Below are 24,727 nucleotides of genomic sequence, written 5' to 3'. Positions count from 1 at the left end.
GACCTACTATGTGCTAGGCATTGTGCTGGACGCTTTTTGGGGTGTTATTTTCCTGTGAAGAAAACAGTTTGTTTTTACACAGGTGCACTGAGAGACATCGAGTCTGTTTTCCACTCCGGTGAAAACACAGTGCCCTACACTGTGGTAGGATTTGGGGAGAGGCGGGGAAGGGTGCGGGGACGGCCAGGGGGCGGGCCCTGCCTCGCTAGTCTCCACCTTCTATTTTGACCGGTCCGCTGGTGACAGGCTCGCACTAGGACCCAGGCGCCAGAGCGCCTCCGTCTGTCCTGTAGGTTCATTCAATCTCCCATACACACAGACCCACAGCGAGACCGACACACACTCACACACACGCACACACACAACTGCACGCAGCCAGGCTCGGGAAGTCAGGCCGGCTCCTCGCCCGGCGCCTTCTCCGCTCCAGCCGGCTGGGTCTCCCCGGGGGCCCGGAGCTCGGCCGGGCAGCGCAGCCCCGAAAGAGGACGAGCTCGGCGGACCCCCGCTCCTCCATGGGCAAACGCGGGCGGCCGCGCAAGGAGGCGCGCTGCGAGGGCGCGGGGCTGGCCCCGGCCGCGCCCCCGGCTGTGCCCCCGGCCGCGGCCGCGCCCCAGCCCCCGGCCCAGCCCGAAGAGCACGCGGGGGCCAAACCCAGATGCCCCTTCTCGGACATTTTCAACACCAGCGAGAACTCGATGGAGAAGCACATCAACACTTTTCTGCAGAACGTGCAGATTCTGCTCGAGGCCGCCAGCTACCTGGAGCAGATCGAGAAAGAAAACAAAAGTAAGTTTGGGGGCCCCCGGCTCCTCCTCGGCGCCTGGCTCTTTCCTTCTCGCCCACTTGGGCGACCCCCGTCGCCAGCTCGGCCCGCGACCCCTCCACCCCCCAACACACACATCCAGCCCTCGGCAGTAAAGCCGATGACACCGGAGAAAGGACACGCACGCACAAAGCTGCTAAAGATGTAACAAAGACGAGCGACGGGGCGAGGGGGGCCTGTCGGTGCGTCGGTCTGTCTGTCTCGAGAGGGCTGAGCGGATGGCCCGGCCGAGGAGCGGGGGAGTGTTGTTTGCTGACAACTGAGAGCTCGTCTTTTCGAGGTCGCCTTTCTTCCTTTTTATTCCTCCCCCCCTCACCCCCGAGCCTTCTCAGGCAGACAAGTGTTGTTTTTCTGTCTCTCGTTCCTGGGTGGGGTGAGGATTAGAAGCCGAAAGTTGGAAACCATAGGCAGAGCGCAGAGGCTCCAGAAAGAAAACACACAGACATTACAACAATAACAACCACACAGCTCTCCGCGGCGTGGGCTCGGGCTGTCCCTGCCTCCTGCCTACTTCGCCTTCTCCTCCCCTCTCGCGGCAGGACTGGGCTCAGGCCATCGTGTCCACGCACAGAGTCCCCTTGCGCCGCCGTTGTCCGGGGGTGCCACCCCCCCAAAAGAGGCCAGCGGGCCAGGCAGTGCCGACAGCTCGCCCTAGACCCGGCGTGCCGTGCCGGGGAAACTTGGCCGTGGGGAGGCGACTAGAAGGAAACTTTGGGATCTTGCAGAAACAATAGTTGGGGAAGGTGTGGGCTGTTGTGTTTCTTTATTTTCCGGGAGACGGCTCGCGGCTCCTGAGCGAGCGCGCAGGGCGAGGAAGGCAAACGCCTTCCTGGTGGATTTCTACCGTCCCCCCGCCAACCTCCAGATTCAGGTGGAGAGCGATGCGGTGGGGGAGGTGGGGGGTGCTGGGAACCCCACCCCGGCCTGGCCTCTTCCTTGTTTGTTTCATTTTTGCCACTGCCAGCCAGGTCCCCTAGCCGTCCCCAGCAGTCAACTCAGCGCCCTAACGGGGGCACGCGTGTGCGGCGTCTCCAGCACAGTCCTCAGAATAATAGCTGCGAGAAGGAAGGGGACGAGGCAGATAGACCGACAGACGGGAGGAAACCGGGAGGTTTAATCTGTCCGAACAAGTAGAAAGATCAATGAGGCGGGGGGGGGGGGGAGAGAAAGGTCCGATTGCAACGTGTCAGATCTTGCAAGCTTCCCCCTACCCAAGACAGCAAACCCCAAACACAAAAACACCTTCGCTGACTGACACTCCAGGCCTTCAGGGTTAAAGTAACCGTGTGTTGGCAGCGCAATTGTGCAGACGCTATAAAGCCAAAACAAGGATTTGTGTTGGGAGGTCGGTGGTGCGTTCTTTTCTTTCTCTTCTCGCTTGTTTTTCCGGAGTGCTTGTGTTGCGAGAGAGGCGCATCGCAGGCTGTGTAGCCGAATCGCTTCGCGATTATTCACGCGGGGTCCAGGGGGTGGTGGTGGGGGGGACAGTATGTGCATTCGTGTGGAGGATAGTTTCTGAAAATCCAGGGCTGGGGGGGAAGGAGTGGGGTGAAGACGTGGTTTTGTTTGGTGTGTTTGCTTTTGTTGCGGGGGGAGGGGCGTGATTTCTTTAGCTACCCCCGTCCGGGTCCCCAGTACTCCGGAGTCTGTCCCGTGGCGTAAGCTCTGACTAGGGGTGCACCCAAAGAGGGCACCTTGGCAGTGTGTGGCAAACCTGATTTGCCCCACTCCCCAGCGAATGCATTAAGGAGGCGGCCGGAGCTTCCTCAGCGTCCTGCCCCCCCTTTGCACAAGCAGACAATCGGCGACCTCCCCCCGCCCCACCCCCGCCGCCCTGGCCGCCGCCAACTCCTTGTTTACCCCGTGCTGGGGCTCCGGCGTGGCCACCAGTCACGTAAGCAGAGAGCCAGGCGCGCCGCGCTCGGGCTGCCCCGAGCGGGGCTCCAGAGGCTGGTGAAGCCGAGGGGCTTCCTCCCGGTCCCTCTCCAGAGGGGTCTGCGCTGCAAACCTGCCAGCCCCCGAGAGGGGCTCTAGAGCCTTAGGGCCCCAGTCAAAGTCAACTTCGTGTGCGTAATAAGTCCCTCGGCCCCGCAACCCCCCTCCTCCGTCCGGCTCCCCGCGGGAGTATTTTTAGCTCTCTCGCCTCTTTTCGCCGCCGCTGTTTGGCTCTAAATGACGTGATGCCACCGGCCCCCAGATTTCCCCGAGAGCTTGGGGCGCTGCGCCATGGCCAGCTCAGCTGCAGAGACCCCGCTCCAGGCTCTCGCCCCCTCCCCAACAGCTCACGCAGGCTGGGGTGACCTCCAGCAAACTCCGTGCGACCATCCGCCAGGCCCTCTATTATGCCCCCGGCAAGCAGGAGCGGCCCACGGGGCCCACTTTATCCTCCCAACTCTCCTCCCCTCCTCCCGCTCGGTCTGCGTCTCCTGGTACGGAAAACGGCGGGCCCTACATCTGTCTCGTTTTATTAGGGGCGCTTCTTCGCGCTGGCGGCGCTCGCCGTTGTTTTCTGCTCGCTGCACACAATGCCTGCGCGTCACGGCGGTCCGCGTGTGCACAGCAATAACGCGAGTCGGGGGGCGGGTCGTGCGTGCGCCGAGCTCGGGCACTGCGGGTTGCTCTGCGCGCGCGGGGCTTGTTTTGCTTCAGAGCTCTGCTTTCCGAAACGCTTACATCATTCAGTCGTTGGGGGAGGGAGAGGGATCTGGGCGTTCCGATAGGATTCCAGCATTTCCCAGGTCCCAGGTTTTTGGAAGGAAGCAAGGAGCCTAGCTTTTTAGTTATTACTATGATGGGGGGGGGCGGGTCAGGTTTTGTTTGTTGTGCAAGTCTTTTTTATTAGGTCACTACTGCAAAGGGTATTGCTGGCCGGCTCAGGTGCACAACCTCCCTGCCTTCATTTCAGCGAGTTCCCCGGTAATCACTTGATCTCGGTTTCTCCGCCTCCTCCTCCTCCCCCTCCCTGCTAGAGACACATGGTTTCCACATGGAGACAAACTTCTTTCCTCCGACTGGACTTGACCTAGCTGCGTCGTTCAGCCAATCGGCAGCGTCAGCCTCCTCTGACGTCACGCGTTGCTGAGGCTGGAGGCTGGGGGGTGGGGCCAGGATGCAAGCCAGGAAATCTCCGGGAGCTGTAGTGTGGCCAGCTGGTCCAGGCTGTTCTTAAAGGGACGCAATTCTCCCTAGAGATGAGCGTCAAGCCGAGCCTCGATTTTACATTTCAGATTTGGTGAAACCTTCCTGAGATGCACGATAGACCCTAGTCACGAGTTCACTTGTTCCATTTCTACTGTTGTTTGCAAAGCACTTACTTAGCAGGAGCTTGCCTTATTTTCCATCGTAGCCAGAACTGCTTTTCATTGCCTCGTTGTTGAGGTTTCTGTAGTAGGAGTGCTCACTAAGTTGTGGCCACAGTGCTGAATTATTTCCAGTAAATAGGGTGAGTGTTCCTGGGGGAAGGGTTCAAATCCAGTCACCTGTGTTGACCGTCTGCTGTTTGCAAGGCAAGAGAATCCCTGGGAAATGCAGGTACATTCTCCCGAAATTCCAACTCATGCGTATCCCTACGAATCTCAAATTGAAGTCCTCCACAAATTTATTAATCTTGAAGACTGTGGCCCTATTTTCATAAATTCAGAAGTTATATGTAAAAAAACGCCGGCATCACCTGTATGCAGTTCAAGTCCAGTGGAGGGGTGGCAATTAAAGACTAGTAAGTAGAAAAAGATTTAGTCCTTGTTTAGGAAAAGGTTAAAACTCAAAGGGAAAAAGATTCACAAATGTATGTTAGGTGCATAAAAGCTGGTTGGCCGATAACTGGAAGAAGCAGGTAAGGTCTGGAGGAGAGAAATGGGCTTCCCAGTGTCTCCCAGTCGAGGCAACACTTAAGATAGAGAAGAATGATTACATGGGAGTAGAAAGCCTTGGGTTGCCTCCTCAAGTGGATAACCTGGTTTTCAGGGTGGGGCGCTTTCCTAGGGGGCATGGACAGGCCAAGAAGCAGCCTCTTCCTCTTGGTGGAGGCAGCTGCTGTTGTGTGGTGTCATTTGGCCCCACCCTGTCTTCCTGACAGTCTCCTCCACCCTGCCATGAAATCTCTGCTCCTGTCCAGCAGGTCCACCAGCAAGGCTTCACAGTCAAGCCTCTGCGCTTGACTCAGACTCTTCCCTCTGCCTAGAATGCCCTCGTTCTCTTCATTCCCTGGTGTCATCTGTATCCTATCCTCCTCTCAAGACTTAGGTCAGTTCCTACCTCCTCCAGGAAGCCTCCCCTGGCTATTTCTGTCTACTTGGTTCTATTTCTTAAGTCGGAGTAGTTGAGAGAATGAAAACTTTGCAGACACATGGAGCAGGGCCCAACTTAATAGTCTGCTGCTTACTGGCTGTGTGACCTTGGACAAAAGTTACTTAGCCTCTCTGAAGTTCCATTTCTTTTTTGTAAAATGGGGATATAACAAAATAGCATCACCCTCACATCATTGCCAAACAACTGCATGAGGTACTGCATCTAAATATTTCAAGTACCTGGAATATAATAGGTGCTCGATAAATAGTAACTTCTCTGAGCTTTGATAGCCATGCAATTCTCTACTTGCTTCCTGTGTATTAGCTTTATCTTCACAGGGAGATTATTAGCATCTTAAGGGAAAAGATCACCTACAGTATTCAGTATATGTCACCCATTGCATGTAGCATGGCACTGGCATACAGAAGACAATATAAATTTCTTAATTGGTTGGATTTGTCATTTACTGGCAATGGCACAGGGATCAGGTTTGGAGGCCAGGGAACACACGATAGCTGCTGTGAAGACCTGGAGAAGAGTAGAAAATACTGATCTCTCACCACCCTTGGGTGGTAAGACCAAGGCCTGCAAGATGACAGGTCAGGCCTGGAGAGCTGAAACTGCATTATGTCAACAGCTGTAACCCTAAGAATGAAAAAGTTACTGGGTTACAAAGTAGGGGACTAGGGCAACTTATGCTAAAATTGAACACTTTGATGGCAACTCATGTTCAAGCTGGCCACATTTCTGCTCGGCAGCCATCTTATGATGAATTCATTCATTCCACAAATTTGTATTGAGCATCTACTATGTACTTCCTGAAAACCCTGTAGGTTGATTTGTGGTGTGAGTGGAGTCGGGTAATTGTTTTTAGTGGAATTGTGTGAAGAACATTCTTAAATCAGGCCCTATTTCCTCTGCATCCTACATTCTGTTTCCCCGATTCAGCTTTTTTTCTCCAGTTTTAAATATGATCTCTGCCGACTGGTAAATGCCAGAAGATGACTTTTTTGAGGATATTATTGTGACTTTCAGAGTCCCAGAGCTCCCAGGGACAGGATGCCCTGGGAAGGGGGTCTAGGGAAAAGACCTTAGGAAGTTAGTGAAGCTGAATCGAGCCATTCCTGGTTTGGTAGGTAAAAGGAGGCTCCATTAGCTATCAAGGCAAAACAGCAGCTGTTCATTCACTCATCTTTCCTCTGTGACCAAAATACTTGCCCATAGACACACCCAGAAATGGGGATTTTCATCTGGGGATAGCTAGGCAAAAGTCTAGAGGTGAAACTGAGGGAAATGCAGAGGGTGCCAGCAACAGAGCAACTGATCATATCACATAAGATCAATACCTCTGCCACTTATTGAGTACGGACCACACACCGAGTGTGGGGCCGTCCATGCATTATCCACCCCACTCTTCACAACAACCGTATGACAGATGCAATTTTATTATCCCATTTTACAGAGAGGGTAACCAAGGAGCAGGGATGCCAGGTTACTTGTCCAAAGGTCGCATGGTCAGTAAGTGGCAGAACTGAGCCTGTGGTCTTAAGCAGTCTTCACCGTATACACATGTACTGATTTTATAGCCAAGGAATGAAGTCCAAAGAGGTGAAATGACTTGCTCAAGGTCACCCAGCAACCTGAAGCAGAGCTGGTATTTGAAACGCCTTGTTGATTATCCAAGCAAGGTCCTCCTGGGCACACCTTGCTTAGAAAAGGGTTAGAAGTGAGGCTGAAGACAGAATAGCCAGCCAGAGAGGATTTTTGTTTTTCAGAGTTGTTCAACTCTGCTGGCCCTAACTCAAGTTTAGGGTTCCTAGGAAACACCACCCCCCTCCTGCTGCCTTTCCCAAGTCTATCCTCTGGGCATATTAGAGGACTTGGGGCTGTTGCTATGGTACTGGGGCCAACAGCAGGTTCATCAAAAGCCGGGTCTTTTGCCTTTTAAGAAAAAGCCCAGCCTGCAGAAGTGAATTGGCCACAAAGATTTGCATCAGTCATTGTGGCTTGTTCTGTTTTAGATCCCCCTGCCTCCCTACCCACCCCCTCCTCCCTACCACCACCACTTTCTATAAATACAGTTGGATAAATATTGATTTAAACTGGGTTTCTGGAGGAGAAGCACATGCTTGCCCTGGCTTGGTCTTCACTTAGATACCACCAGTTTGTCAGGCCTAGCACACCTAACCCCCAACAGCTCTGGCTTCCAGATGACCCGTTTTGGGGAGGTGAATTCTATGGTTTTGTGGCTTTTGAGTTAAAAAAAGAGAGAGAGAGAAAAAGAAATAAAAAAGCAACAACCCAGCAAGAAATGGGAATCTTCTTGCAGAATGAGAAAAACAATTTTCAGCAGGCAGAAATGGGGGGAGATTTCTGGAGGTCTGGCCTACTGAACCATTCTCTTCCCTTCCATTCTTCCTTCTCCTCCATTTTGGGTTTTGTTTTTAAAGGAGGCAGGTGGTAAAACAGAGCATTAGGTCCAGAAGGAGTCCAGGGGTCACAGAGCATCTGTCATCCTCACTATACAGACATGGAGACTGAGGCCCAGAGAGGGACAGTGGCTTGCTCAAGATGACACAGCAGAGGCAAACCAAGTCCTTCTGGGCTGTGTTCCCTCCTGCCTGATACGAGAATGGGCTTTTGTTTTACAAGTCCAGTGCTTATAAAGTCAGCAATTCTCAAACCTGGTTTACTGATCCCAGGGTGTGTCCAGTTATTACAAAGGTCATTGCAACATTCTCAATTGTCTTTCAAAATGAAGCTAATTTGAATTTGCCATACTTAGAAAAGTATTTTCTTTTACATTTGAGGGGTAGGAGGAGGGAGAAGCTAGAATGTGGTGACAAAGATGAGCCCAAGACTTAACTGAGGAGGAGAAATTCATGTCTTGGTGGGGGCACTCCTTTTGAGGGGGGGGAGAGAGAGACACACACACACACACACACACACACACACACACACACACACACACACACACACACACACACCATGCAGGTTTCAATTCCCCAGGGACAGACATCTGCCCTCTGGCACTTCTGCTGAACTTAAAGAAAGCAGTTGTCTTATCATGATACCTGAGTGGCCTGGCCAGAGGTGTTAAAGCTGTCAACAGCTGGCTTGATCTCTCCAGCCAAAAATAATGGGCATTTACTACCATCATCCCCAGCAGGAGGCTATTTCTTTGCTTCCTCTTCTTGGCACAATGTGTGCTGGGCCCCTTGCTTGTGAAACATTTTGAAAGTTCAGGTAACCCCTGCTTTGAGCAATAAGTCTCCAGGAAATGTATGTAAACAGAATCCTTTTTTTAAAAATTTAGAGAAACTCTCTTGAACAGGCCCTTGCAGCAGCTATTAATGCTTTGGTAAGATGTGGAATTATGTTGTGTGCCAGTAATTCTAAAATTGTTTTGTGAGTTCGTTCGTTTATTCATTAAACTGGCACTTGAGGAGCACATACGTGCTTTATGTCAGGCACTGTGCTAGGTCCTGAGGGTACAGTACCTGGCCTTGTGGAGTGTATACTCTATTCCAATGCCAGGTTTTGGAAATTCAGTTGTCTTAAAGTAAACACCAAAAATGTGAGATGGCATTTGACTTGGGCTTTATGTCTTTGTTTCTAGCCATGATTACAGACAGAATAATAATTTATCCTGGGTATCTAAAAGGAATAGTTCCTTCCTTCCCTGCCTGCCCACTCCATGTTTAAAATCCTTTGTGTTTTTGTGTTTGTCCTTATAATTTCTACATATCTGACTTTTCTTTCTTTCTTCTTCTTCTGTTTCTTAACTGCCTGAGCTTAGGAAACCAAGTACCATGTAAGTAACTTTGTAGATAAACAAATTTCACTCTCAGTTCTTTACAGACAGGGACCTTCCACACTTGGAGGGCTGTCCACGCCAGAGTTCCTACCAAGCCCACTCTCCCATACATGCAGCATGCCCTTGGCACATACCTCAAATATCCAACTCCAGTGTCTGCTACGGAAGTTTAAACACAGGAAAATTAGAAAGATAAACACACTGTCCTGAGGGGAAAGGAGATTGGGAAATTCAAATTAAAGCCAATAAACAGGGATTTGGATTACCTACTATTTGAAATATCATACTCTGTGTCTTCATTGCCATTAGCAAGGAACTTGAATAAAGATGATCTGGGACCAGGTAGGCTATTGTATGAAAATGCAGAGCATGTGCAGGGCCGCTCTGTTTCTGGCCATGGGTGGCAAGTGGAAGCTGGTATGGCCTTTGTTTCTATTTCTACAGGGGCCCAGAACTACTGTATGGTATGCCTGTGTCATCTCCCTCTTCCCTCCACCACAGCCTGGCCATCCTACCATATTTCTTGGCTCCCAAGACTCTGAGTGCCTTGTGTACAACTTTCTTTCAACCAGCTATAAAATTTAGCTCAATTCAACACATTTCTAAAACCTGCCAGGCACCAAGCACCGTGCATAGTGCTTCCAAAGTGAAGCATGTATGGTCTTCAGTTCCAGTTGTATATTCCAGTTCAAATGACAGACAAGCAGAAACCAATCAACACTTCTTGTCTGTCTCCTGGTAGTGTAATAAGCTGTTCCCAAGAGGGCTTCTGACAAATGCAGTGCCTTCTCTGTTTTCCAAAGGAATAGTGATAACGGCCTCCTTTTACTGAGCATTTACTATGTGCCAGCACCATGCTGAGCACTTTATATTCATCCTCACAAACGTCCAGTGAGTGGGTGCTATAATTACCCTCATTTTATAAATGAGGAAAGCCTTGTCCTTAGCAAGGCCAACTAACATTCCCAAAGCTACATGCTAACAAAAAGTGGAGCAGAGACACAAACCGAGGTTTTTCTTTCTTCCTAGAGAGACCTTAGGACTCTGGCAGAACCTTCATGGAGCAAGAAGTTAGCAAGAGGCAAGAATTGGAATCTGTCATGTTTTAAGTCCATGCGGAGGGTCCCCTTGGCAATTCCCCCAGGGTGGCTTCCTTTTCTCCCCACTCATCCGAGGACAAAGATTAGCCAAAACCTTCCAGGGCTCTCTGGGCATTGACAGTGGAGCCACGTAGGCCCCTTTCTCCAAAGGGCAATGGTCTAGGGTATTGCTGCTTGCACGTGCAACACTACCCTGCCCAGCAGCCCCTGGGGAACTCACCCAACCAGTAGGGCTCCTGTGGCTCTGCAAGCTAGGGTGTCAGAAGTGTGAGTCCACACCCTGTCATGCTAGACTAGGCTTCCTGAAGGCCTCTAGCTTGTAGGGCAACCGGGCTGGCCTGTGTGTGGAGCCAAGGGCTTCTGCCAGAGAAGCCAGAAGACAGAGGCAAGCGTGAGCTGCAGAGATGAGCTTTATGCCCTGGCTGCCACTGCAGCAGTGTGCGCCAGCTGGTTCTGGTCAAACGACGTAGGCCCAACCTCTTCCTCTCCCAGATTCAGATCTAGGAAACAAGAATGATCCTAAATATAACTGGGTTCATGTTACTTATCTGATTAAAGGCCTCGCTCTGTCACCCAGGCTGGAGTACAGTGGCACAATCATAGCTCACTGCAGCCTTGAACACCTGGGCTCCAGCCATCCTCCTGCCTCAGCTTCCCCAAGTGCTGGGACAACAGGTGTGAGCCACCACACCTGGCCAAAGCCCTTCAGTAGTTTCTTTCCTGTTTCACTTAGAATAAAGATCCAAACTCCTTGCCATGGCCTTCACCCCTGCTGTTCAGTGTGAGCGTGGTTCGAGGATGGGCTACCTTGGCATCCTCTGGGAGCTTGTTAGAAATGAGACTGCCAGGCCCCACCCCAGGCCTGCTGAAGCAGAACCTCAATTTACCACAATTTTCAGGTGATTTGTGTGCTCTCTAAAGTTTGGGAAAATGTCCTAGACAGCCTTTGTGATTTTCCCAGCTCCCCTACCTACCCGCCTAAACCTACCCACCCTTTTATCATTTATCCCTTATCCTATTTATCACAATTTACAATTATGTTACTTGCTTACCCTCAGTCTGTCCAGTAGAATGCAAGCACCTTGAGGACAGAGACCATAAGTAGTTTTGTTCCTTATTCTATCCTCAGCATCTAGGTTAGGGCCCAGCACATAATAGACGCTTAAGGAATATTAATTGAATACATGATGAGTTTTCTGTCTTAACTTTCTGACCTAGCATTTCTCAACAAAGGAGCTATTGGTGGGACAGTTCTCGTGCAGGTTGGTCTGGAATACTGCTGGATTTAACATCCTTGGTTCCCACTCACTAAATGCCACCAGAACCCCCTCTCCCAGGCATTGTGACATTCAAAAAGACCCTCCTACACATTTCTGAAGCCTTCTAGAGGGATGCGATTGCCCTTGGCTGAGAGCATTGCCCTAACCAATTCTGTTTGACCTTATCTGATCAAACCTAACATGGATGTGTGCTGTGGGGTCCAAGAGTCAGAAAGTCTAGGTTTGAATCTGATCACTGCCTGTGTGATCTTGGGCAAATCACTTAACCTTTCTGGTCCTCATCTGTAAAACAGGAATCTCAGAGGTGTGCTGAGGATTAAATGAACTGACTGCAGCAGCAGTCAGTTTTGTGCATGTAGTCAGCTCTAGTTACGTGGCAGCTCGTGGGCAAATGGATGCACATTGTTCTAGGATCTATGGGGAATCCCAGCATCCTAGAATCAGAATACTGGAGCTAGAAGACACGGTGAGATCACCTGTGTCTTCAGACAGGCAAGAGCCTGGTGTTTTTATTATAAATGCTGCACGTGAAGCTGAGAGAACTCAGACATGAGGCAGCAGGAGCTGAATGTGTGGTTTAGTGTCTAGGCCTGGCTGGGCATAACAGTGACCTCTGCTGCCTGGAAGCGGGTGGTGATGCCAAAGGGTGGGGGCAGGGCAACTCTAGGGCAGCTCCTGGCAGGGGAGGGAGGGTTACCCAGGGCTGTGGCAAGAATGTGGGGCATCCTCTTAGCAGCAGGAGAAGGCCTCTGGCAGCCTTTTTTTTTTTTTTTTAAAGGCTTTAAAATCAAGTTGTATCTAACTTTGAAAGAGTAGATCATTGTAATACCAAAACCCATAAATGCAACAAAATAGAAAATTATTCTTGCTTTTGAATATAGATGCAAAAATATTAACTCATGGAATTGAGCAGTGCTTCAAAAGAATCACATACCATGGCTGACCAGGTTATATGGCTGAAAGTCATGAAATCTACCAGTATAAAATACGATTACAGCCACAAAGTACAGGAGAATAACATGTGACTACAACAACAAATGATGAAAAGTCATTTGAGAAAAGTATTTGGGAGGCATTTCTCATGAAGGAAATTACTTCGATACAACAAAGATTGTTTACCTGTGGTGGTCTTTTAATTACAGTGGAAGAGTGAGTTTGGGCTCAGGGCTTTCAGTCTTCACCTGCAGAAAAAGAGTTGACGCTGAGGGCAAACTCTCCTTGGGGAAGAATGAACCATAAACAGAAAAAAGCAGCACTGGGATCCTTTGGGCATGTAACTTGATCCTGACATTTAAAGGATTAGGGCCTCACAGGTTTAAAAGATCAGAAAACTTACTCCACTTTGGGTTTTTTTTTTTTTTCTTTAAACATGAATCAACCAGAAAGAGAATTATGGAGATAAGAAGAGAGCACAGGACTGCAGGCCTGAGTTCAACCCTTGCTCCATCAGTTTGGTAGACAGCTGTGTGGCTTTGGGCAAGTTACCACACCTCTCTGAGCTTCAGTTTTCTGAGCTGAAAAATGGAGACTGTATTGAGAAATAAGCTTAATAATATAAACTTCTATGACATAAACCATGAAATGTTCTTTAGAGAAACATTGACTTGGTGTGGCCCTAGCAAAATCCTCCCAAACATCTTATCAGTTGCACCTGAGAGCACCCAGATGGGTGCTCCAGAGTAAGCAAGCCACTTAGATGAGCATATTAATTCAATCCTGCAATGCAGATTTCTTCTTGGATCCAAGTTCACGCAAAAAAGAAGGAAAAGGACATTGGAGAGATTAACACATCCATTATAATCACTGAAATAGGCTGCTGTAATAAGGGCCATTTAATAAAGTGTAAGAAGCCCTTTTCTAAGAGGGAAGAGATGATGGGTCAGGGTGGAAGTCAAGTGTAGCTGTCTGAGTCTTTGCCAGTGGTCTGATCTCACCAGAAAAACTGGAGTTAAAAAACAACAAACTTCCAGATTCAGCCATCTCAGATTAACACTGCCTCCCCCTGCCGTTCCCCCCACCTCATGTCCTTTCCCTTTCTCCCCAGCTCAGACACCTGGTGGCTTGGCGCCGTTTCTGTGTGGTTGGGATGTCAGCCTGAAAGCCCCGGTGACTGGAGCCCTGGGAGGTGGCAGCTACCTCTCGGGTTTAGCATTACGTCATTCCTTCTAGACCCAAATTTATCTCAGCTGCACACAGACCCGCAGCTCTGAGCTGCCGCTGACTTGAGGAGAGCTTACGCATGAAGTTGGGCAAGGCTGACTCACTGGGCAGAGGGAAAGGTTTTCTGCTGCTGTTCACGTTTCTGGGCTCTGAAGAGAGAGGTGGGGAGGAGGCTGCGGTCTTCGTTTTGGGGTGGGGGATGGAAAAATGTACAACTGTTAGGGTTTTCATTTAGGAGCTTGGAGCTCACTCTCCCCTGTCCCCAACCTTGATTATTTGAAAACCCCCATCCTTAAAGATAACTGCAGAAAACAGTGCCCTACACAGTCAGCACTTCGCAGTTTCAGGGAAGTTCTAAGCACCAGGTGTCACCAACACAGTGTCTTAGGACTTGTAACTTAACATCATGGCCTCTTCATCTCGCTCCATCTCGCCTCTCTGCAGAAAAGATATAACATACCAGCTTCCATTGTGTATGAATCTGCAATAAATCACTTAGAAATTTGCGCTTAGTAAGCTGTGCTGGAAAAGGACCCCTGAAAATTGAAAGCTTTGCCTGCTTCCTTCAGAAGGCAGACCGTCCCCATCCAGGCTGTGATTGTTATGCCTGCGGAACTCTCGGAGACTTTCTCCATTTTCAAATGAGACTACCCCCCACACCCCTCACTCAGAGAGGTACTTTAGGGAGAGGACAGAACCAGAAACTATGGGTAGTATTCCTGGTTCTTTTGTCAGTAGACTTCGGAAGCCTTGCTTTTCCTGTTTCCCCATCTGTATTTGTAGTACAAACTAGATTCATCTGAGCAAAAGAAAGGCCATGGCTGCCTCTGGGTTTCTCCAGGCTGAGACTGTTGCTGAGGGATGGTTCATGGGTAGCATCGCTTTCCTGAGGATAGAACCCTAAGCTTTGTGCTGCACGAGGCCAGTGTGGCCGATGTCCAAGCCAGGACTTCAGGAGGCAGCCAGAGCAGGGAGAAAGAAGTGGTACCTCAATTGCTTCTAGAAAAGGCTGGAGATTTCTGTACATAAACCAGCCCTTAACACTACCCACTGCGCACAAGCACCATCACCATTACCTCTCTTCTTCAGTGTTAGCAGGTGGTCTTTTGGTGACTTTTGCTCTACTTTCCATTTCCTCATCTCTGTCTTGGCCCTCTAGAAGGACTGGTTAATTCACTTGGAGATTAACTGTGAAAGGCCAGGCATGGGCCCCAAGCATCTATCTAGCCTTCTTTTACTAACCTGCTATGGCTGTATGATCTGTAGAATTAAACCCATCTTGAATTTATGTATATTTTCAGTTTGCACTACTTTTCTTGATTGCATGTCACATGGATTTACCTCTCATTGGGCAAAGTAGACTTGTATTTGTCATAAACTGCCTCTTTTAAGTTCCTGGTATAGCCGTTGGCAATTTGAGATCTAAAGCTTAAAGGGGTACTGCAAGTGGTGGAAACTGACTTTCAACCTGATAATGTCTACCCTCAACTAACAGGTGTTCTGAATGAATGGTATTTTCTTGTAAATAATTCCATCCCACCCCTACCCAACACCTCCCTTGTTGAGGATGGAGGGTGATTGCTACCAACACCCAATGGGAAAACCCAGATCTGCAATAACCTAGCCAACAGCTGAAAAAGCTTTCTTTTTCAAAGCCTTTACAAAATAAGTAAATAAATAAAATAAATTCTCCTGTGGCTTATGAACACCTCTCATTTTGGGTCTCCTTGCATTTGATGGAACATCTATTTGGTTCTTAAGTGTGGTGCCAGCTGTAGTATGTAGAGCTGGCAGAATTTTGCAGCTTGTGACCTCACTGGAGATTTTGTTCACTTTACCAAAAAAAAGTACAAGGGAGAGGGTGTTAAAATGCAGCACAAAGCCCATAACATTTTTGAGAGGGTAAGATTTCCATCCCAAGATAGTATTTTCTGTAGTAGCCAATGGAATGACCACAGGGAAGGGGAAATTCTCCCCTCACCAGGAGCCTCCTGTTATTTTGGATGTCAACCAGCAGGTTAAAATAATCAGGGTGGGAAAAAGTTATGGATTTGTTTAAATAGTTCCCAGCTTGCTCTTGGAGCCTTCAGTAGTTAAGATCCTCTTGTCTCTCCTCTCCCTAGATCAGTTACTCTCAACTGGGGGCATCAGGAAGGGCAGGGAGGATTTTGGGCCCCAGGAGACATTAGGCAATGTCTGGAGGCATTTTTAGTTGTCACACCTGAGAGGTGGTGGCGTGATACTAAACATCCTACAATGCGCAGTTCACAGCCCCTGCTCCAAGAGGGAATTAACCGGCCCCAAATGTCAATAATGCCAAGGTTGAGGAACCCTGGCCTAGACTTTGAGGACTTGTTAGATGGAGGACTTGGAAAGAGAGTGGCAGTGAGTAGCCAGAGGCAGCCTCTATTCAGCCATTGCTTTCAGTTACCTCTCTACAAGGAAAGCATTGGAGGAAACACTTATAGCCTACACTTATTAAATGCCTAGTGTATACTGAATGCTGGAGTTATTTAATCTTCACAATAAACTCTACTGAATATACATTCCTTGAGAGCAGGGTCTGAGTCTGTTTCTATCATTATTGTGTACTGTGCAAATGGAGTAATTATATCCATTTAACACATGATGAAAATGAGGCTTGAAGTCCACACAGCAAGTGTAAGCAGAACCCTGTGTAACTCCAGCACCAAATCACTTACCCAGTGAATCATATCCTTCCCTTGCAGCACGAGAGAGGCTTTTCTGGAGTCTAAAGGCACTAGCGAGGGACAGAGGGAGAAAGTTTTAAAAAATAAGATTAAAAAACAAAACAAAAAAATCTGTGTGGAAGCATAGCCTCATGGAAGCCCTGGAAATCGTCCCTTGTTTTTGAACAGCGATTTTGGCTTTTCAAGTGTTTCTATGTGTGCTGTCCGTGCAGGTGTGTTACTTTCCTTATTTTGCAGATGAGGAAACTGAGGCACATAAGTTACATGAGAAAGTAGTAGAGGAGTGGAACATGGCACTTCAAATAAGGAATGTCTTAGCCCCTGGGCACCCGCAGGGAGTCACTGAGAATTAAGCTTCCCAGGAGTGGGCTCACAGCCGGCTCAAATCCTTCCTTCCCTCGCACAAGCAAGACCGGGCAACTTCTTAGTCTCCCACCCTAGAAAAAAAAGGAAGCCCGGCGGGACTACATTTCCCAGCGGCCACTGCGGAATCCGGCCAGACGCAGGAGCACTGAAGCTGCGTGTGTACTACGATTCCCGGCGTGCAGTGGGCGGAGGCGGGACTTCGGTCCTCAGGGGGCAGAGGAAGGGAAGGGCGGGGGCGGGCCGCGGCGCTGCTCCCGCCCCTACCCCGTGCTCGCGCCGGGAGGTAAACAAACCGCGCGCGGGCGGCTGGCAAGGCGGCGGGCGCGGCGGAGAGCGCGCAGAGCCGCGGCCAGGCTGGCCCGCCCGCCCGTCGCACATGTCTGGGGGCGGTGCCGGACTGTAGCCGCCTGCGGCGCCTCCTCTCGGTCGGGGAAAGGAGTGTGGGGAGGCCCCGGTCACCACCCGCGGTGTCCATGGAACGGGTGCGGATGATCAACGTGCAGCGTCTCCTGGAGGCAGCCGAGTTTTTGGAGCGCCGGGAGCGAGGTAACGGCTGGCTTGCCCCGCCTCCGCCGCTTGAGCCCGCGCGGGGAGTGCGGTGCGACGGGTGAGGAAGGGCGCGAGCGTATGCGCGTGTGCAGCGTGAGATGAGGTGCGCGCGGGTGAAGGGAGGTGTGCGCGTGCGGTGCGAGACGAGTTGCATGCGCGTGATGGGAGGTGCGTGCGCGCGCGGAGGTTTGTGTGAAGAGAGGCGCACGTGAGTTTGTAGGAGTGTGTGTCAGGCGCACAGGTGTGAGAGGAGGTGCTCGTGTGAGTGCGGGTGTGTTCGCGCAGGCAGCGTGGAGGGAGTGAGGGGCGCAACCGGGGCTGGAGAGGCGCTGGAGGGCTGGGCTGCAGAGGTACGGGGACCCGGAGTGGGAGAGGGCGAGGAAGAGGGCGGGTGGCTCTAGGGGCCGGGGTGAGGCAGGGGCGGGAGCCCGGCGGATCCGAGTGGACCGGCGAGGCTGTGGGAAAGTCGGGGAGGAAAGGGCCTCCGATGCTCTGACTGCGCTGGGATGGGGTGGCCCCCAAAGGAGCTGTGAAGAGTAGGAACTCTGGGAACTGTGGTGTCAGGAGGGAGAACGTCCTCTGAGACCAGACGATTGAGTTATTTGATGTACACAAAATCGTGGGGCTTAGAGAGACACTCTAGAATGCAGAGGTAAAGGAAAAGGGGAATTTTGAAACAAGTGAAGTCATTTAGGGAATGGTTAACTGTTCTCAGAATTTAGGGTATTTATGTCCAAAAGAATTCTTGGAGAAAGGATTTTGGAGAGGAAGGAGAAATTGTTTGGTTTAGAGGAAGTACCCTCGTTCCGGGCGGTGGGTTGGGGCTGTATATGTCACAAGATTGATGTCTAGGCAAGGACTGGGATTTTTGTCTTCCAACTAAAGAGTGGAAACATTTTACTTCTTTCAAAAACCTGTTACTGTAAGGACCTCGGATTTGTGGATGCATGGCTTTGGGTATTTATGTTGTTATTGTATCTTTCTTTCTTGCTCTCTTCAGAGTGTGAACATGGCTACGCCTCGTCGTTCCCTTCCATGCCAAGCCCCCGACTGCAGCATTCAAAGCCCCCACGGAGGTTGAGCCGGGCACAGAAACACAGCAGCGGGAGCAGCAACACCAGCACTGCCAACAGGTATGGAGCTGGGGAAGTGTAGAAAGGGGAACTGGAGGGAAGGAGCACAAACTCAAGCAGAAGGGCCTGACCTACGGACCTAAATTTCTCCTCTAATCCTAACTCTGGAGCAACACTAGATGGGTTTCTTTACCACCACCCTGGGGATTTGGCCCTTTTAAAATAATAAAGTCTAGGAATCATAATCTAGCTTTATGTGGAAGGGAAGGAATAGAATCTGGAAAGACAACCAAAGAGGTTCTTTCTGGGATTATTAAGATGGGGAGGTCTATGACTTAGAGGACAGTAAGTTTAGAGACTTGGCAGTATGTGTCCATGCATGCAGCCGCATGCTGAAAGTAATCTTGGACCAGCTTTCATTGTTCTGTCCAAGTTTAAGATAGTCCGAGGAGAATTTTTAAACATTGGAAATAGCTCTGGCAGGGTATAAAGCAGAATCAAGGACTTTGTTAAAGGAATACAAGGATATAGGTAAAGTAGGAAGTTAGTGGACATGGTCGATTTGTTGTTTAAGGAGTAAGGGGAAGACCACACTATGGAAGTTTTGCCTCTTATTTAATGACAAGATTGGATTGGTAAGTGGGCTTTAAATAAGCAAAAATAAAAAAGAAAGATGTTTCTCCTTCAAGCAGAACAGATCCTTTAGAATATGCTTGTCTGGATGTACTCAGACGTAGCTGACTTCCATTTTTTACAGCTTTGGGTAGTGTCTGGCCGTCTCTTTAGTGTTTTTAATTCCAGGGAGCCAGTGAATTCCACGGATTCATCTCATACGAAGTTTTCAAAAGGCTTTTCTTAAAAGAAGATCAACAGATGGCTGCCTTTTCCATTGATGAGATTAAATTAGACCTTTATTTCTGATTGCCAAAGCTTTGTCTAGAGAATATAATAAACATTCATGGGGAGGGGGGCTGGGAGGAGTGATCCTTGGGTAAGTAAGTTTCCCTGAAGACTTTGGAGAGCTCCAGCCAGGTGGTTGGTTAATCATCTGGGGAGGCAGGTTAGGGAGGGAAAAGGATTAGGACTCTTGATGCAGAAAACCTGAGGCTCCCATAGATAAAAATTTAGAGCACATGAGATTGGATTGTCCTCTGTATTTCAGACATCACTGAGGCAAAACATTCACTCTTCTCCATTTGACTTATCTTTGGAGCTGTGTGTGTGTGTGTTTTTTTTTTTTTGCTTCTCCATTAAGACTATTCTGTATTTTTTAAACTTTAAAGTCTTTCCTATTTTCTAAAAATTAGGTATATGATCTCATTATATTTCTTCTTTGCTCTTTACCGTTTTCATCTGTAAAACGAGGGGATTTATTAGATACTCACCAAGGTCCCTTCTTCCCCTGAAGTTCTATGATTCTGATTTAGTGACAGTTTTAGAGATCAAGTACTATATTAGTAGTTCAGTATATCTCCCCATCATTGCAGATGTGAAATTTTTACTAACAACCCAAGGATTATAGAGGCATAAATAAGAAGATGTACATTTCTAGATTTTACCAATTATGTTACAGGTCATTAATAAGAAAGTGTTTGTCATCTGTTGTCTTATATTTCACTCAGCTTCGGGTTTTGATTAAGTGATGTTTCTCTTTCTTGCTATTGTTCCTGTTAGGATTCTACTATTGTGTGTGGGATCATAGTGCTAATTACTGTGTTTTAGCACAGCATGTTAGAAAATTTGTAAAACTACGAGCATGCCATGTTGTTCTGATAGGTACCCAAGGGAGAGTACATGTACATTGGACTACCTAACGCTAAGGAAAGTACTTTTTCATGGGAATATAAGTATCAAGAAAGAAAGAAAAAGAAAGAAATAGATTTTAGAACATATTGTCTCAAGGTCCTTCCGTGTGTGGGGTTTAGGCTGGGGCATATGAGAAAAATGTGTGCACGCGCATATGCATGTATTTCAAGGCAAGCACCAGGTGAAATTTATTGAGGGAAAGCAAGATAGGATTATAGAGCAAGATACGGGGTTACAGAGCAAGGTACATACACCACAGGTGATGACCAGATCCCTTGTAGCGAAAGAGCAAGAAACTAGTATATTAAAGCGAAACACTAGGAATTATTTGTCCTTAGCCACTTATTTAAAATTTCTGCCTCACGGAAGTAGGCAGAAAGTAGGGGAGCTGAAGATTAAATTCCAATACTGGGATATTTGGGAACTAGTGTTACCCATTTGTAAGGGGACACTGTGGGCTTCCTGTTAACTTAAGCTTGCTTTTGGATTTAATAAAGATTTTATTATACTGGTTACATAAAGCAGAAAGTAAGATTTATAGAAATTTCCATTTTTTCATCATCTGAAACAAGGAAAGGAATAGAGTTAATGAGTGTATGTGTCTTATTTTTTCCCAATCAGAAAGCTACCTTTGTGGAAGTTGCTGTTCCTGCTGTACATCTTGAGCATTGATCATTGGTGTATGTCATAAAATGATCTTTGTTTCTCTGACCATTGTAGCATCTTTAAGATACAATGGTAGTTGACTTTTTCCCCCTAATATTCTCAGGTATAACGTGATATTCCTGAAAAAATATTGTTTTATAAATTTATGCTGAGAGTTGACTCATAAGGTCCTATTCCCCCTGTCCCCTAATCCTTCAAATCTTATTTTACAGAAGTAGAAATGATGAAAACAAATGATATAATGTGATATTACAACTGTGTACCTTGCAAATACCAGTAATTTTATCATTTGGGATCCTTCTGACAGTTGGGAGGTGACCTATGATATGTAATTATTTTTTAAACACATGCTTGATATTACTGTGGTCTTGGTCACAGCCTTCTGGCACACTTCCTAAAATCAGTCTTGCTAAGATGTTACTGCTATTAGAGGACCTGGCTGCAATAGCTATCTGGCTCATTGGGGAGCATCAGATAAGCTAAAATTCTCAGGTTTACTATTCAGTCTCACAACTGGAAAACCTCAAGGTCTGTCATCTTTAAAACTCTACTAAACGAGCCATGACTTCATTGTAACACTGATTTCTTCCTAAATGTCTCTTGGATCTGCCTTCTTTTCTCTTACCTTCGTTGCTATCCTCCTAATCTCAGCTACCATCATCTCTCACCTGGACAACTACAGTAACCACCTACCTGGTGTCCCTGCAACCATAATTCTCATGAATTATATTGGCTGGCCTTCTTTCACTTCCATCAATATACCATGTTTCCTTCTACCCTCAGGGTCTTTGCACATACTCTGTTCCCTGCTGGGAATCATTTTTCCTCTCCCATTGCCAAGTTATCTCTATATAAATAACACTGTAACTTCAGCTCAATTATAACTTCCTCAGGGAAACCTTTCCTTATCTGCCATAGTAGATCAGGTCTTCACATACTTCATGGCACCTCTACTTTTCCTGCATAGTGTTCATCACGTTTGTAGAAATACAGTTTCTACAATAGAATGTTTCTTAAATTTGTGTCCCATCCTCTGTGAGGGCAGGAATTGAGTCCCTCTTGCTTAAACATTTATCCCCAATACCTATCGCAGTGCTCTGTACACAGTAGGTGTTTCTTAAAGTAGTGGTCCCCAACCTTTTTGGCACCAGGGATTGTTTTTATGGAAGACAATTTTTTCACAGACTGGGGGGATGGTTTCAGGATGATTCAAGTGTGTTACATTTATTGTGCACTTTACTTCTTATTACACTGCAATACATAATGAAATAATTATACAACCCGTGGTAAATTGGGGACCCCTGTCTTAAAGAATGGGTTTTCAGGCCGGGCGCGGTGGCTCATGCCTGTAATCCTAGCTCTCTGGGAGGCCGAGGCGGGCGGATTGTTTGAGCTCAGGAGTTCGAGACCAGCCTGAGCAAGAGCGAGACCCCGTCTCTACTAAAAATAGAAAGAAATTAATCGGACAACTAAAAATATATAGAAAAAATTAGCCAGGCATGGTGGCGCATGTCTGTAGTCCCAGCTACTCGGGAGGCTGAGGCAGTAGGATCGCTTGAGCCCAGGAATGTGAGGTTGCTGTGAGCTAGGATGACGCCATGGCACTCACTCTAGCCCGGGCAACAGAGTGAGACTCTGTCTCAAAAAAAAAAAAGAATGGGTTTTCAAACTCCAGGTAGACTGTCTTACATAGAAATTGAGTTTTTTGTGCTAAGTACCGTATTAGACTGGAAAGAGAAATGGTGGAATAGTATGCAACTCCTGCTTTGACCAACTCTAATTACTTTTATTCTAAGGGATGTTGATTGATAATACATTTGGAAAGGAAAAAAATATGTAGTATTTGAAGAATAAAAACCTCCAAACTGTCAGTTCTTTTAAACAAGTATAGTAGGCTGCAGAATACTACACTTAAAGAACATTTATTGTCATCTTATGTCATGATAAAATGATACCAAAACTTGTATATTCAATGACCCAAAAATCTATCATGTATTGGCAGTAAATATTGGTATGAGCCTATGACACATATGTAGTCATTGCATTGTGTTAAGGTGGCCTGGAAAGTCATAAGTAACCAATTTATGCTTGAATTTCAAGTTGATGTGTAATTTCTTCTCTGTAGTGTCCTATGGATACTAAATTTCAGAACAGTGGTAGTTCTATCTTTGAAGATTGAGGACGTTAAAAAACAAATAATTTTCCTGTTGCTCATAAGGCTTTAGTTTCACTTTTCTTAAACTACAGAGTAAAGAAATGTTTTAGTCTTATTAATATTTTAGAGGGAATTATTATATTTTCAGCTTTATATCCTTTCTGGCTGTTGTCTTCATGGATTTTTAGGTTTTTGGGGGGAGAGATGGTGGTTTCTTTTTCTAGGATAATTGTAGAGGATTTTCTTCCAGTAGTAATTTGAGATGTTTTATAATCCCTTCTGTTTTTATCTGTTTAATGTACCTGTTCACAGAAGAATTAAATGAAGTCTTATTTTTAGTTTTATGAAGTTTCTTTCTACTATCTACTATCTGATCAAGTTTTATGGATGAGGGAAGGCTTCTTCAGGTTGAACATTCTGCAGTATTGCTTTCATTTATCTTGAACATTTGTTTATGTGCATAGTTACATATCTGTGAACATTATTTTAAATTACATGATATTCTACTTCATGTATGTACCATAATTAAGCCAGTCATCCATTGATGATATAAGTTATTTTCAGGTTTTTTTTTGTCATTCCAAACAGGACTGTTATGAACATCTTTCTGCAGATACGTTTGTATTTGTCCACCTAGATCCTTAGGGTAAACATGAAGAATTAGAGTTGTTGGGTCAAAGGGTAGACTCCGTCTTCACTGATAATAATAAAATTATTGTAACACCTTGCATTTGATATACTACTTGTATATAAAGTCCTTTAACATACATTATCATCTCATTTAAATTTCAGAACAGTTCTGTGAAGTAAAGTGTAATTATTTTCCCCATTTTTTTTGATGAGGAAACTGGACTGCTGTGCCAAGTAATTTCCACAGGTAGAACTAGAACATGAGACAAATCCCTGGGATTTGTTTCTCCAGCATCAGCAAACAGCTTTTAGTAATAATTTACTTAAAAACTAAGACTCAGTGAGTATAACCTGAAATTTTATGGGTTAGTGCTTTGCTTTTCTGCTCTGTCAAATGCCTGAAATGTGCTGCTGCTTTTAATGCCTTCCTACCAGTGCTATTTTTTAACCCTCTGCGGTTTGCTTCCCTTTTCACCAGCTATTGAAACTACTCTCTCAAAGGTAATTAGTAACCAATTTTATTGAATTTACATAGAACTGTTGCTACACGTGCTTCCCTGCCATGAGGCATGAGCTCCCTGAGGAACTTATGGTATATTTGGAAATACATTATCTACATATAAAATGGTAAATAATACAAGGCAGTAAGATGCTATAAACAGGACCATTTTTGTGTCAGATGTAAAGTACAGAGAGTGAATTGTTTAAATTTATAGATAAAGATTACAATAGATTATTGTAGGAATGCTATAGATTCACAATATACACTTGACCATTGATTAACTTCAACATACATTCAGGGAGATACAGGGATTTCATAACTTGGTGTTAGCACTAAATTCCTTATATTTTGTCTGAGGAACTGACCTTTTATAAGACAAAATATTTGGTTCAGTAGATACTTTTGTTATTAATGTTGCTACATACATTTCAGGGAATGTGTCATAGATTTTATTTAGTTTTATGACATTGGATAAAAGGGTTTCCATGTGGTGCTTATTTCCTTACCTTTTTTTTATCAGTGGAAATATTTTTGATAGTCCTTTGAGAATACCATGCAAATACATTTTTGGAGGCTAAGTGGCTAGAGTCTTGAAGCCATTTGGAATGGGCATTTCTCAATTATAGAAGGACATAATTTTAGTCTTTAGTGAGTCATATATTTTGATAAAGCAACTGATTTTCTTTTATTCTGATTTTGATTAATTAGGCAGGGACAATTTAGGATTCTCACTGTTTGAAAAACTAAAAAACCTTTCCTTTTATGTAATAAAAGAGACGAGAGGGTAGTGTATAGTAAGTCT

General features: G+C 46.7%; 1 protein-coding gene across 1 annotated transcript in view; it reads left to right on the top strand.

Annotated features, from left to right (window-relative positions):
• The first annotated feature begins 315 nt into the window (after window positions 1-315).
• Window positions 316-24,727, top strand: part of MXI1 (MAX interactor 1, dimerization protein) — a 75,363-nt gene continuing 50,951 nt past the window's right edge. Inside the window, exons 1-2 of the mRNA XM_012663912.1 lie at window positions 316-786; window positions 18,094-18,226. Of these exons, the coding sequence (XP_012519366.1) occupies window positions 513-786; window positions 18,094-18,226 (407 nt within the window). The 5' untranslated portion in view covers window positions 316-512. The remainder of the gene's footprint in view (window positions 787-18,093; window positions 18,227-24,727) is intronic.

Source organism: Propithecus coquereli, unplaced genomic scaffold, assembly GCF_000956105.1.
Source record: "Propithecus coquereli isolate 6110/MARCELLA unplaced genomic scaffold, Pcoq_1.0 Scaffold84, whole genome shotgun sequence".
Lineage (NCBI taxonomy): Eukaryota > Metazoa > Chordata > Mammalia > Primates > Indriidae > Propithecus > Propithecus coquereli.
This window is presented reverse-complemented; position numbering and strand designations above follow the sequence as displayed.